Source organism: Bactrocera dorsalis, chromosome 5, assembly GCF_023373825.1.
Source record: "Bactrocera dorsalis isolate Fly_Bdor chromosome 5, ASM2337382v1, whole genome shotgun sequence".
Taxonomy (NCBI): domain Eukaryota; kingdom Metazoa; phylum Arthropoda; class Insecta; order Diptera; family Tephritidae; genus Bactrocera; species Bactrocera dorsalis.
Window position 1 is genome coordinate 143,948 of NC_064307.1, and position 13,753 is coordinate 157,700.

The following is a 13,753-nucleotide window of genomic DNA, read 5'->3' on the forward strand; positions in this document are numbered from 1 at the left end:
TTCAGCCTTTTCTTAAACTATTATATCATATTATGAATATTTACATACGTATTTACATATTACATACAAAAAATGTATAATATAATTTAAATTTCTGAACAAAAATAATATTTGAAACCGAGCGCTATTGCAACCATGAAAAGAATTTCTGCGAAGCATCGAACTGTCACGGTCTCGGTCCTTCTCCACCTGATCTCTCCAACGGAGTGGAGGTCCTCCTCTTTCAAAGCTGGAGTGTTTTCATCCATGCGGACGAAATCGGGTTCTCCATCTCGATTTTTATCGCACGTGTTGTGGTCGATTGTAACGTTTCGAGGTAGGCAGTCTTTTGTCTCTCCACTCCGACACCTCATCGTACTAGCTGTTTTTTTTCATTTTCCGAAAACCGAAGGTATCGGTTACAGCTGTACGTAAGGAGCTTGAAATACCGTCTCACAATTCCCTTATACCGGAATTGACGAGTACTTTTAGGGAGCAGGAGTGCAAGTTGAGTAGAAAATTGTTCGGCAATGCTAGGACTTCGGAGCGTGCGCATGTCTAAAACACTGGATACACGTCTTCCGTTTATTACATGATCGATCTGATTAGTGGCTTTTCGATCCAGAGACAGCCATGTAGCTTGATGAATTATCCTATGCTGGAATCTAGTACTACATATAACCTTTTTTCGGGCCCCGGTGATCAGCATCAACCCATTTGGTGTTGTTTCATCATGGCTGAATTTACCGATCGTTGTACCTTCTCTTTCCACCCTGGTGTTAAATCGCCCAGCATGATTTTGACATCGTGGCTGGGGCAAATTTCGTAGATGCGCTCCAAGAGCTCGTATAAAACATCTTCGGTCACATCGTACCTCTCTTCCGTCGAGGTGTGGGCGCAAATCAGCAATATATTAAAAAACATCGCTTTGATGTAGATTGTGGCTAGACGTACATACACCGGGATGAATGCCAGTACTCGGCGACAGAGTCTCTCTTCTACCACGAATCCTACACCGAATTTGTGCCCCTTTATATGTACACTGTAGTAAATGATACAAGAAGCTACTCGTCTCAATCTTTGTCCCGTCCATCGCACTTCTTGGACGGCGGTGATGTCAGCCTTTACTTCACCTTCCCAATTAAGGGACCGGGAATTCTAGGTGCATGCCCTTAAATCATAATCCGTAAAGTGTTTGCCATGGTCGTCATCAAAAGATGGGGTCTTTTATCCTATGCTGTCGTTTCCTTTTCATCGTTTTTTATGTGGCCGGTCTCAAACCCAGCGCACAACCCTGGGTTAGCTCGACTTCAAACGGATGTTCTTTGGCTACCCAGAGTTTACTTGGTCTAAGACCGGAAGTCGTGAGCTGCTTGAACTATATGTAGAAGAACCGTTTCTGGCCACTCCCAAGTAAATGGCGCTCAGAAAACTTTCCTTACTTGCATGAACCTCTACACATAACTCAATCATCCTTTATTTACATAATTAAGCGTGAGGGTAACCAGTTAGTTCAAAAGGTCACCCCAACTTTAACGACCTTTTATTGCTTGTCATTGCTCCCTAATTTCGACAGTTATTGACTGCAAATAATTAGCACAGGGTAATGTAATAAGTGCATATGTAAATAGCTTATATACCTTACAATAAAAGGTAATTTGACAGACATAGCTGAAAAAATCTTGTCAGCGCGCAAAATAAAGTTGCTATAATTTTTTTAAGGGCTTTGTGCAAAAAGTGATGTAAACAAACGTATGTGTATGAGTTCGCATCTCTCTTTAACACATGGGTATACGGAGTTGATTGCCTTTATATCCACACTGCTCACTCGTATGCCTTTTTCTGAGTTATTGCTGACCATAAATCTATTAAAGCTGAAAATTGTGCGTAATAACTGAAAAGCTATTATAGCTGCAACTTGTCGGATTTTCTGATTCCTCATAATGATTCATAAATAGACTTCAGCTTTCAAACTACAATATTTACGGATGTTCATAATTTTTATAAATAATTTGTAAATGTAATTTAAACTTCTATAAAATACCGGTGTCCACAGTTAATTTTTAACCGAGTACCTTCAAAAAGCAAGTATTTTTTTAACTACCTTAATTTCAAGTGCTTATATCAAATCTTATAGAAGATAAGTAACTTCTCACTAATAGTTCGCATCAAGTTTAGCGTTTGTTTTATATATATGCATGCAAGTTGAAACGAAAACATATATTATACTTCAATAAAATAATATAATTACACTTTTCCGCCGACATAACAGATGTTAAATTTCAAAAGGTGCACAAAGTATTAATAATAAGTATATTTTTCTTATATTTCGCTCCCTTCAGTCTTCAGTATTGATCCAAAATGATCCTGAGCTGAATGTTACTCAGCAACAAATGCAACAACAATGCAATGCAAATAGCTCCAGTGGAGGGTCCGGTGGTGGAAACAGCACTATTACGTCGATTTCCAACAATTCTGGAACAGTTGGATCTACAGTCACAGCCACGACTAGCAACAGTACAAATAGTTGCATAAGTAATCAGAACCAACCTGTAAACGGAAACAATGTAGCCAGTGGAGCAGTCTCGTCAGGGGACATAGCCACTACCGCGAATGGCGCCTCTACATCCTCACCCACCATCACACCTGGAAACTCAGATGATTTGCTAGGAAGCACCCACCAACAACAGCTTATTACTGGAATGGGAGGCAGTCCAGCCGCTGTCGGCACTGCGGCAACCTCTACCACCTCTACTTCAGTTGCTTCCGGAGCACTAGTCTCAACAAGCACTACTGCCAATGTCGCCACCACTGGTTTGGTACCTACTATTATGTCCACCCCACAGATGGTTCCCGGCTCAGTTGACTCTGGCTCGGTAGTGTCGCCATTGGTAAGCGGAGCGAGCACTTCTCAGGTCATCGCCTGCCTCAACGCGGCTGGTGTTGGCACAAGTGGTGGAATCATGACCTCTGCCGTTTCATCGACTCCAGTTGCCACTAGTCTCACTTCGGCCCTAGTTCCATTAAATCAACAGCAGCAGCAACAAACTATTATTGATTCTAAAAATCAACCGAAACGTTTACATGTTTCGAATATTCCATTTCGATTCCGTGATCCTGACCTACGCGCTATGTTTGGGGTGAGTTAACTATCATATTTTATTCAAACCGCTATATACTTTATGCATACCTCGCTTACTTACCGCTAGAGATAACTTATATTTATTTTATATACTACTCCATTATCTCCATAATTGGTCATTACGGAATTCAATCACAAATGAATCATTTGTAATCGAAGCAGCAATTTGGAACGATATTAGATGTGGAAATCATTTTCAATGAACGAGGCAGTAAGGTGAGGAAATTTTTACGATTATCTTATAAATTGAGTGTGTATGTCTGAATATGATGGTATTGCCATAACACATTAGATTATATTATTGACCTTCTTCTTCCTCCCAATCCTATCCGCAATAAAAGATTTAAAATCATTAATCAATATGACCACATTCTCTGCAGAGATAAATTGTGAGGGCCGCCTTTATTATAATATTCCAATCTATCATTTGTATCTCTATGTATCGATTTCAAATTCATTATTATGTTCAATTTAAAACAAAAAAACTAACGTATAGTAAAAAAAGGATAACATTTTTAAAGTTGCTCTTACTGATTTGTAACAGGAATTAACATATTTAATAAAACTATTTTGTTTATTGAAAACTTTTAATTTTAACGCTTTTTGCCACTTGAATTGTAAATACTTCAAATCTTTCTACATAGACTATGTATAATATGTATTACTAATTAGCTAGATATGTTTACTATATTTCCCTAGTTCATACCCTGAGTAACAACGAAGATTTATAAGAAATTTTTAAACAGGAAAATAAATCTTGCCAGAACTCTTCGCTTCCGAATCAGTTACAACACAATTTCGTAGATATCGTCAAATGACTATTAATACATGAACAATAGAATGTAGCCAAAGTATTATTTTCACATTTTTTAATCAATTTAATTCTTCTTTAACTTGGAAAGATCAGGAAGTGCAGGGAAAAAAAAGAAAGTTTTAACGTGGTAACCGAAGGAAAATGAATGAACACTTTTGCATGACACACCCAATCCCCAATAAATTAGAAGTGAAATAGCTTAGAAATACTATAATATGTATGTATACGGTTTTATTGGAATCTGATTTTATTTCCCTTAATTGTTTTGAATGACTGTAATTTAAAATATATATATTTCTTTTTTTTACAATATATACTATAATTCTTGTCCGATTGCATGTGGTTGCGATTACAATTTGCTGGTGATGTGTTGATAATACGATGCTGCAATATACTGAATGCACAATGTTGCCTTTCTACTATTATGTGGCATGTGGCACACTATGATGTGTATTTATGGTGCTTCATGTGTCATATAATAGGGCTTTGGCTTTGTAACGTTCGCAAATAGCAACGACGCTGAACGAGCTCGCGAACGTCTTCACGGCACTGTGGTTGAGGGACGTAAAATCGAGGTGGGTGCATGCTGTATGATTATTTTAACCATACATTAACAGTCGATTGAATTTTAATTTTATTTATAATATAACTTTATAAGTCATATATGTGTATATATACGAAGATTGCTATTTATATTTCTTGGCCAACAATAGAAAATCGATCCTGTGTGGTTGAAATCAGTTTTTGAATGAAATCTAAGCACGATACAGAGGAGCGAATAATGAAAACGCATAAAATATTTAAGTTGTTAGCTGATACATTGTGATTCTGTTATTCTGCATCAAAAGGAAAATGGATACTGTTTATCTCACTTTTTACAGAGTTTAGCTTTAATTACTGCAGACAATACGAACACAACGCACACATTAGAATATTTTTAAATGGATTATTCTAATCTTTATATATATAAATCTTCTGACCGTGTGTTTGCATTTGAACTGTTCCTAAACGGATGGAACGATTTTGATGAAATTTTGTGTGTATGTTCAAGGAGGTTCGAGAATGGTTTAGATTTACAATTTGGTCCACTGGAAAATGTTTTTTAAATTATTTTTTCATTTTTAATCAATTGTTAATTTTAGAATGTTTGACCGATAGATGGCGCTACCATCGCAGTATCCAATATTCAAACCTTAAATTGGCGTAAACGTGCATTAAACAAAACGATGCCAAAGTAAAAGGTGACATCTGTGGATCAAGTTTTTATATTGAGGACAGAGTTCGTTCTTAAGTAATAAATAGGGTGATTCAATACATCTATGGGTAGCTATAACATTTTTTTCATACCTGCTAACTATTGGAGGGGGTATCTTGACAGGCAATTTAAAATTGCAAAAGGTCTGGCATAAAAAAATAGCGGCATAACTGAAGTGTTGATAAAAAATTTGAGGTATACAGAAATCTTTTCGAAGTATTGCACAGAGCAATACAATATTTAAACGGGAACGATGAATACATATATGCGTACAATTTCAAACTGTTCCTTTCGGAAAAATAATAAAATTGCTAAATATTGGGAATGGTAGAATAGAACTGAAATCAAATACACATTGCAATGAATTAAAACTGGCTCATTTATCATTCGATGAATAATATACCACGGGCATCCCAAAAGACTGATGCCATAACCTTGCCAGCCATTTTTTTTGTCTTTCCACGCTTGAGAACCGTTTCTTAATATGCAGTCCACCAGGCTGACAATCGATTGGACTCGATTGATTTCACTGATGCACAGCCCAAATTCAATAGTATTTTTACCCCAAAAACCAATTCTTTCTTAACGCACGAAATGCTTTTTGATTAGATTAGATGGTATTAGTAGTACTACCTATGTATCAGCCACAGTAAAACGTAGGCAGGTCCTCTAGTAATCTAATAAAATTATGCCAAATTTTTCTAGATCACAAGAAAAGTGCCAAAGTCATAAATATAAATAGACTACTTATATATACATATCTATGAATGTATGTACCAGATGCTATTAGTATTGCATTTAAATAAATTTATTGCATTTTTGTACGTATTCACTATGTATAACTACTTTATCAGTATGCGGATATTATTGATCACATTCTTGTGTAACAATTCATATGAAAATAACAATTAATTTAGTATTTAATTAATTACAAATTTGCTTACTTTGAGGTACTTACTGCAAAACGGTCCTTTTTATAATGCGTAATCTAAATTATCGTTGTTAAATTAAAAATTATGTAGAATTAATAAGATTTTTATATCAGATGAAACTGTCAAATATTCGGAGTAGACCATATCTATAATATCCATATAGAGGAAATCATTTCAGTTATTAACCCCCTTCCACAATAAAAAATAAATTAATCTTAATATTAAAATCGATATTTGAGTATGATTTTTAAGATTAGCTTTTAGTCGTAAGCAGCTAATGTCCCAAGAGACAATTAGTAATAAAAAAAGTTATTTATTCTGGGAAAGTAGCTAGAAGCCTTTGAATCTTCAAATACCCACACGTTCTTCATTCCATTGCATCTACAAACTAATACTTCAACCGTTTGATATATCGAAAATTCCTTATGTAAGAAACATGAGAGGCTATGTAACTGTGTTCTATGTCCATTGAATAGGCGGGATTGCATTAGGTTTGAACAATTCTTTAGTCAAGGAGTTGTCTAAATATTGGTTTTCTTAATTTAAATTAGTGTATCATTTAGTAATTTAGAAGAGACAATTTTGTCATATTTTTATACTTTGGAATAAAGAGGAAGAAGAGTTTTAATTTACAAACTTCGGAAAACGGGTAATTTTGGGCGTAATTTACAAAAAGATCAGAGTAAATATAATATAATGGTTAGCAACTACTGCTAATTAGTTATTGTAATTATGCAGTATAGGTACTTTCTATAATTATATTCATAAGGAATCAGTTTGAGATTTCAAATTAATTACGTATTGTTAATAAGAGAACTGACTGACTGGCTTTGTAATGATTTCCTGCAATTTTCGAATTAATGTAGTATACAAAAGTTATATCCGATTTACGTTTTTTACATCTAGCACTGGATCTCTGTCATTTGGTTTATTGCATTTACCGATATTTTTGCTACCAAATTAATTTTTTAACAATTGGATTAATTTATCTAATAAACATTCTAATTAAAACTATCAGTAATAGACCATTAAACTAAAACTGTAAATATTTTACATTTAATTTTATATGCGAATTTTATGCTATTAGCCGAATAATAACCTTCACTTTCCGGAATGCCTTTGTTGTTCGTGATATTACTAAGCCGATTCACGCCCAGAGTTATCTGATACTTGTCGTCTATTAATGCAGATGTATTTGCATATGTTTATGTGTAAGTAATAAATAATGCTCTTACATGCATTATAATATATACTGCGAAATTAATATTGTGCTTTTCGGAATTAGATTTTCTTTATATTTGTGATGTAAAAATCGTAATGAAAGAATGTTTTTAATTTCGCCCCATAAACATAAACAATCGCTTAAGTAGTTTAACACATGGTGAACTAGAACTACTGTTGATGTTAATTGAAAATGCACTGTTCCACGCTATGTGGTCTCTGTCAGACTTATGGGACGCAGTACAATACAATTCATTGGCCTCGCAACTTACAACAACGGCATAACCTACTTTGGTGTGAAGCGTACTTATGGAAGACAAGTGCACTTTTAGGCGTACAAAATCCTTTGTACAAACTAGAAAATGACAGTGAGAGCAAGTATTCTTATTAAGGCAAAATATGTAAATATAAAAATAGTAACAGCAACGGATACAATAATAAAACAGCGAATTTGGCTAACAGCAAAAACTGAATATATCAACTGTTTTGAATTTTATAAAGTAAAGAAAAGCTTTGCTGAAGTGTTAATAATCCATTAGCTCCCATTAGTTGGAGTAGGTTTTAGCAGACAACATTATTTGAATTAAATTATTCCGACTCGATTTCTAGGTTAAGTACTTTAATGATTTCGAAGGTTGTGAACGTAGTAAGTAATCTTGTCAAAAAACATCAAAGTTATCTAATTAAACACAATTCAAAGGATTATGTAAATGAATACCTCTATTTGATTATACAAATTGGATTTTTACCTCTTTAAGATTTCGCGAATCGAGGAAAGCTATCAATTAATCGTTCATGTTCTTAAGCTAATGAAGAGGCAGGACAAAGTTGTTGTTCTCGAGTACACATACTAGTCCATAGAAAAATAAGAGTGTGCATATGTATGCCATGTACGTGTTTATATACATATATGAAAGAGATTTGAATGTATTTGGGTGCATGCATAGATAACTTTGTTTGCGAAAATAATATACCTACATAGTGCATATAATATTTGAACGTTAATCAATTTACTTTTTTTAAATTTATGTATGTATATATGTAAGTGCACTGTGAAAACGTATTGTTGGTTGCGTGTGTGATCCTGCTAATGTTTTTCATTGATTGAATATTTGCCTGCGGATGTCCCACATATCCGCCATACCGCTATCGTATAAATGTAAACATTTGAAAAAAAGAAATAATACAAAATTTCAGCTATGGCCAGGAATATTACTATTGAGTGCAAACATCATTGAAAATTGGACGCCACCAACTGGGCGATGTATACTTTGTTGAATATTGAAGCGTTCCTCAAAGTAAGCAAATGTATATTTAAGGTAGCCTTACTCAAAAATAATAATGACACTAGATGGATAAGATATATTTTTACTCTTTAAAATTGCATATGTCTAAATCTAATATATTGTCTAAAACTCTTTAAAAATTTAATTTCAATTTTTGGAAAACGTCTGCTTATACATCCAACTTAAACTAATAAGGTGAATAACGCTACAGCTCGAGTACAAACCAAAAAAGTAACTGCTGTTCCAAATGGTAAGTTTTTTTGAAGAAAATAAAATCTTATTTTTAAATTATCCACCCGTTATCCTCTACAGCTCTTAAGTAATACCGTTAAGCTGCGAAACTCTTTAATAATAACCTATAGCTTTGCAGTTTCTTAATATTTTGGTATACGGAGTTTTTACATGTATGCGTTTAATTGCCTAAGCTAGAACAAAGCATATAGGTTTTTCGATACTATTTCCAAAGTTAATTTATCAAAGTATAATGATAACTCTATAAAAAAATAAACAAGAGCATGAACATGCGCTAATAAGCATCCTGTTATCGAAGCTCGTACAAAATGAGTTAAACACAAAATTTGATTACAGCGACCTTAGATGGGCCCATACTATAAAAAATATTTGAAAACTAAGTATCTCTTTAGGACCTCATAGTATCTTACGCAAGAAATGAGTGGGAAGTTAAAAGGAAAGAATACCGATTATGGTTAGACTGAAAGTATATGTCTTGTACCAAATAGATATTCAACTAGACTGTCATTTCTCATATACATATAGGTTATTCCTAGTAATAGCATCCTAACTGCGCATAAGGTCTTACACCATTTTACCAAATTATTTATTTACTAAAATTATGATCATGAAGTTATTAGCTTAGATCTTTACTTTAAAACCAAAGAAAATAATAAAAACAATTTATTCGGGGCTTTAGTGTATTCCAGGATTATAATAAAATCATGCTCTTTCTCGCATCTGTTTATTATTTCAAGTGTTATACATATAAAATAAAGTCACATTATATGAATGTTTCATTCATCATTGGCTCGTAAAGTTCGATAGTAAATTAAAGTATGTTTTATTATTAATATATTGATATTGTTCTTTACAACTTAGGCATATTTCAACGGATGAATTGTTAAATATATAAGTATATCGTTTAAAAAAGGGGTTTAAAATAAGTTCGTTTATGTTTTAGCTTGTTTACTAACTTACAACATATATATTTAAGCTGAAATGAATTTATATTAAATATTCTTGTTTTTGAATCATACACAGTTGTACTGACAAAAGACGGTGCCGTACCGGCCCCAGCTCTAGGTGAGCAGAATTTTTATGAGTTAACTTGAATAACCTAATATTTTGTCTTTTAGTTCGAAAACTTGTAAATAACACTATAACAAAAATGAAAAAAGATGTAAAGAAAAAATATTCAAAACAAATATATTATTTTCTAAAACAATCACATGTATGTTTGGTATGTATATATGTATGTATGCATTTCTAACAAAGTTGCTTAGATGTTTTCAAATTTGGTAAGATATATCGAGCCGACAGTAAAGCAGTAAAAAAAACGAAAAACAGCGCATGTTTGAATATATATATATATATTTTTTTTTTATTTTCTAGTGATTTAGTTTGCTTTTGGGAAAAAGGCAAAGTTATGTATTAAGTTACAGAAAAAGTTACATACTCAATTCATTATGGAATGCTTATGATATAAACTTTGCATGGAACCTGAATATTTATACATTTGCAATATGTTGCTACAGAGTGTTATAATTTTGTTCACCTATATATAGAAATGATCGGTTACCGTCCGTCCTTCCCTGCAAGCCAGGCGCTCTAGTAGGTTTAATATGGATATCTCAGAAACCACTATAGTTAGAAAGAAAGTCCTTCGAATATTATGGTTAGTCAGAAAAATTTTTAAAACATTACAACCACTCCCACTCTCCATAAACCATTATGTTGAAAACTACTTAATACGCGATAAATCAATAAGCAAATACATCATAAGCATTCAATTTCTCATCTTGTATGTTACGGAAGAGCCTCATAAAAGCCCGTGACAAAATTGGACAATGAGCCTGTCACAGTCCACCCATTTCAACTAAATTCGGTCAATAAGATTATGTTGACATTTTTATCTGCTATTTTATATTTATAATTGTATATAGTGAAATTCCTCATAACCGGACACCCACCGTCGCAGTGTGAGCTCTAAATGTATTCCTACTAAATAAATATATGCGAGCCATCGCACATCAGACGGCGCCAGTGCTATGATCATTTTACGTATTGTCTTTAGAAACAACGCCACAGAAGACCAAAAATAAATATGAATTGAAAAAATGGGAAACTATTCATAAATTGTACATAATTTTCTTCAGACATTTTATGAAATATTGCCGTTTATCTGGGGTTATTTGAACGAAATATTATCAAAATAGTGTCCGTTTCCGGTCATTGGAACGTTTTTGAGTTATTGATCAGGATCCATTTGATAGCACGAATAATGCTTTTAGAGTGTGCCACCAAAAATTGTCCAAATCCAACCAAAACTGTTAAAGCCCCTAGGTACCGAATATATGGATCCCAGTATCTCTGGATGACTTTTGACTGAAAATGTATCAATGTATACAATTGAAATTCAGAGAGTCTTTTCCTGATAATTGTATCTTGGTGTATCAAAAATGGATTGAGAAAGTCTTTTCCTGATAATTGTATCTTGGTGTATCAAAAATGGATTGATTCGGGCCAATACTTCCCTGAGCCCCCATATACCTAATATAAATATTTTGTGAGAGAGAGTGTTTTACTCATAACAGTGTATATTTGTACCTAAAATAGATAAAATTGTGCGAAAACGTGTCCTAGCCCCGTATAACTAATATCACGATGGTTGACGTCTTACACCTTCAGCTATTTCCTTGGTTTTGATTCCTGCTAGTTTCAAGGGTATAAGATGTTAGGCTGCACCCGAACTTAGTCCTTCCTTACTTGTTGAATGTATAGCTTTGATACACCTGAAAGCATTTTTACGCCTCTGACTTTTGCTAATTGCGAGAGTATAAAATTTTCATTGAACTTGAACCCTCTCTTACTTGCTTTCCATTACACTGCTTCAATTTCAATACTTTAAGGAGAAAATAAAAATGCCAAAATTTATGTATGTAAATCATTCGTATTTATGTATATTAAATTAACGAATGTACATATATTTCTATTATTACATTAAAATCAAGTTATTCTCTTTTCTTAATATTTATTTACATAACTTAACAATTGTTGTGAAACTTAACTCTGAACATTTTTAAAATTAATAGCTGCTTACAAAATGACAATATTAAGACTTTTGTCATGTGGCATGATCCAATCAATATGCATTCGTTACATACATATGTATGTGTATATGTACAAGTAGGAGTGTGGCTTAAATAATTAGAATGTAATATGTTAATCTAAATCCAAAAACTTTTTTATTGTACTCGTATCCACAAACTATTATATAAAAGTGTTAATATATTAATACATATATTACACTAAGATATCTAATACAAAATGCATTCAATTGGATTAAAAACGTACACATGCCTGCCATGCTGTTATTACGTACCTTATTATTCCCTATATTCGACAACTTTAAGTTCTATTTACATCATAAATTATAAAATCAATCTTGAATTTCACATATTAATATAACTTTATTGTGATCGTATCAGTTATTCCTCGGTATTTCATTAAGTTTTTTGATTTTTAGATATGTGATCTTAATTTGACAATTTGTTTTCGAGAACAAGCCTATACAAAAAAATATAAATTTTAGAATTGGTAAAGGAATTATTTTTAGAAAACCAATAATATATATATACAGGGGTGTTGTGGAATCTGATAGTTGTCGGAATCAGAATTGAAACCGATCAAAAAAAGCAATAGGTGTCATGAATTCAGATATTATTAGTTTGATATTCGAAACAGAATTTGTATCGGTTTTGGGTGTCGCGGAAACCAATTTTATCGGTTTTGCTGTCAGAAACAAATCAAGAAGATAGTCGCACACAGATTTGAAATGTAAGTTAAGAAATCAAATTATTTTATTATTTGGAATTAATTTATCTTTACTTCTATAGAGGAAAACATAAGCATAAAACACAAAATGCCTCAATTATTGAATTTTTGAAAAAAAAATGCGGATATTTAAGTGGGGAGCCTGCATTAGAGGCTTGAAATCGATTTTTTTGGGCATTTGTCGGACGACGGGCAGTATGCAGAACACAATTTCTATTGGAAAAAAAATTCAAAAAGATTACTTTTTGTTAATAACTTATGTTCTAGTTAAACTAATATAAGAAAATTTCCAAAAAAAGTGTGAAATTCTAAAAAAATTTAAAATTTGAAAAAAATGGTTTTTGACCAAACAAATTTAACATTATGTTGTTTAAACATAGGTTCAAACTTAACTTTTCTTAGTTTTTTTTGGTTAAGATAATAAACTTTGCCCCAATTCCATACGACGTCTATCCTGCGCTCATATAATACATATCTGCTTCTAAAGCAGGCTCCCCCCTTAAAGAAGATTTACGAAAGGTAATTTAACACCCAAATGCGTTTTTATTCATTTGATAAATGTTATCTCTTAAAATCTTTCTTTAATTCGGAACTCATTACAAACTTTAGTATGATTGCTTCCAAATGTATTCATTTGCTATTTTCGTCACATTAGTAGACAGCTGATTCGAATATTGGTTTTGCGTGTGTTTGAAATCCAATCAGATTCTGTGACACCATTGAAAATCAGAATTGGTTTGCAATTCTTTCTTGGATTCCACAACACCCCTGATATATATATATGTATATATATATCAATCTTGAATTGCACATACTAATATAACCTTATTGTGATTGCATCTCATAATCGCATGTTACGGCATACAAATTCATTTTTAAATTGGTAACAGAGAAAGTATATGTATATTGGTAGTTCGGTTTATGCTCATATGCTCGTTTATGAAAATACATACATAGGTATCTTAGCATATACATACATATATGTACATAATACCTGTTTGCTCTATATTATAGAAAAAATGTTATTTTTAAGCATTCTCATATTAACTAAACTTC

At 32.7% G+C, this 13,753-nt stretch overlaps 1 protein-coding gene and 1 long non-coding RNA gene across 34 annotated transcripts in view; both read left to right on the forward strand.

Moving 5' to 3' along the window:
- Nucleotides 1-13,753, forward strand: part of LOC105232786 (RNA binding protein fox-1 homolog 2) — a 103,631-nt gene that overhangs the window by 64,644 nt on the left and 25,234 nt on the right. For 27 of the 33 annotated variants that reach the window (XR_007422860.1, XR_007422862.1, XR_007422861.1 and 24 more), the window contains 5 exons: nt 2,322-3,119; nt 3,281-3,337; nt 4,418-4,510; nt 8,825-8,879; nt 9,905-9,946. Coding sequence is in view for 27 of the 33 variants with exons in the window: in XM_049457721.1 (XP_049313678.1) it covers nt 2,322-3,119; nt 3,281-3,337; nt 4,418-4,510; nt 8,825-8,879; nt 9,905-9,946 (1,045 nt within the window). In the remaining 6 variants the exon portion in view is untranslated. The remainder of the gene's footprint in view (nt 1-2,321; nt 3,120-3,280; nt 3,338-4,417; nt 4,511-8,824; nt 8,880-9,904; nt 9,947-13,753) is intronic. The other 6 variants (XR_007422863.1, XM_049457709.1, XR_007422864.1 and 3 more) reach the window with 3 other exon arrangements.
- Nucleotides 9,953-12,978, forward strand: LOC125778689 (uncharacterized). The gene is made up of 2 exons (XR_007422873.1): nt 9,953-12,700; nt 12,760-12,978. It is a non-coding gene; the product is annotated as an uncharacterized LOC125778689 (long non-coding RNA).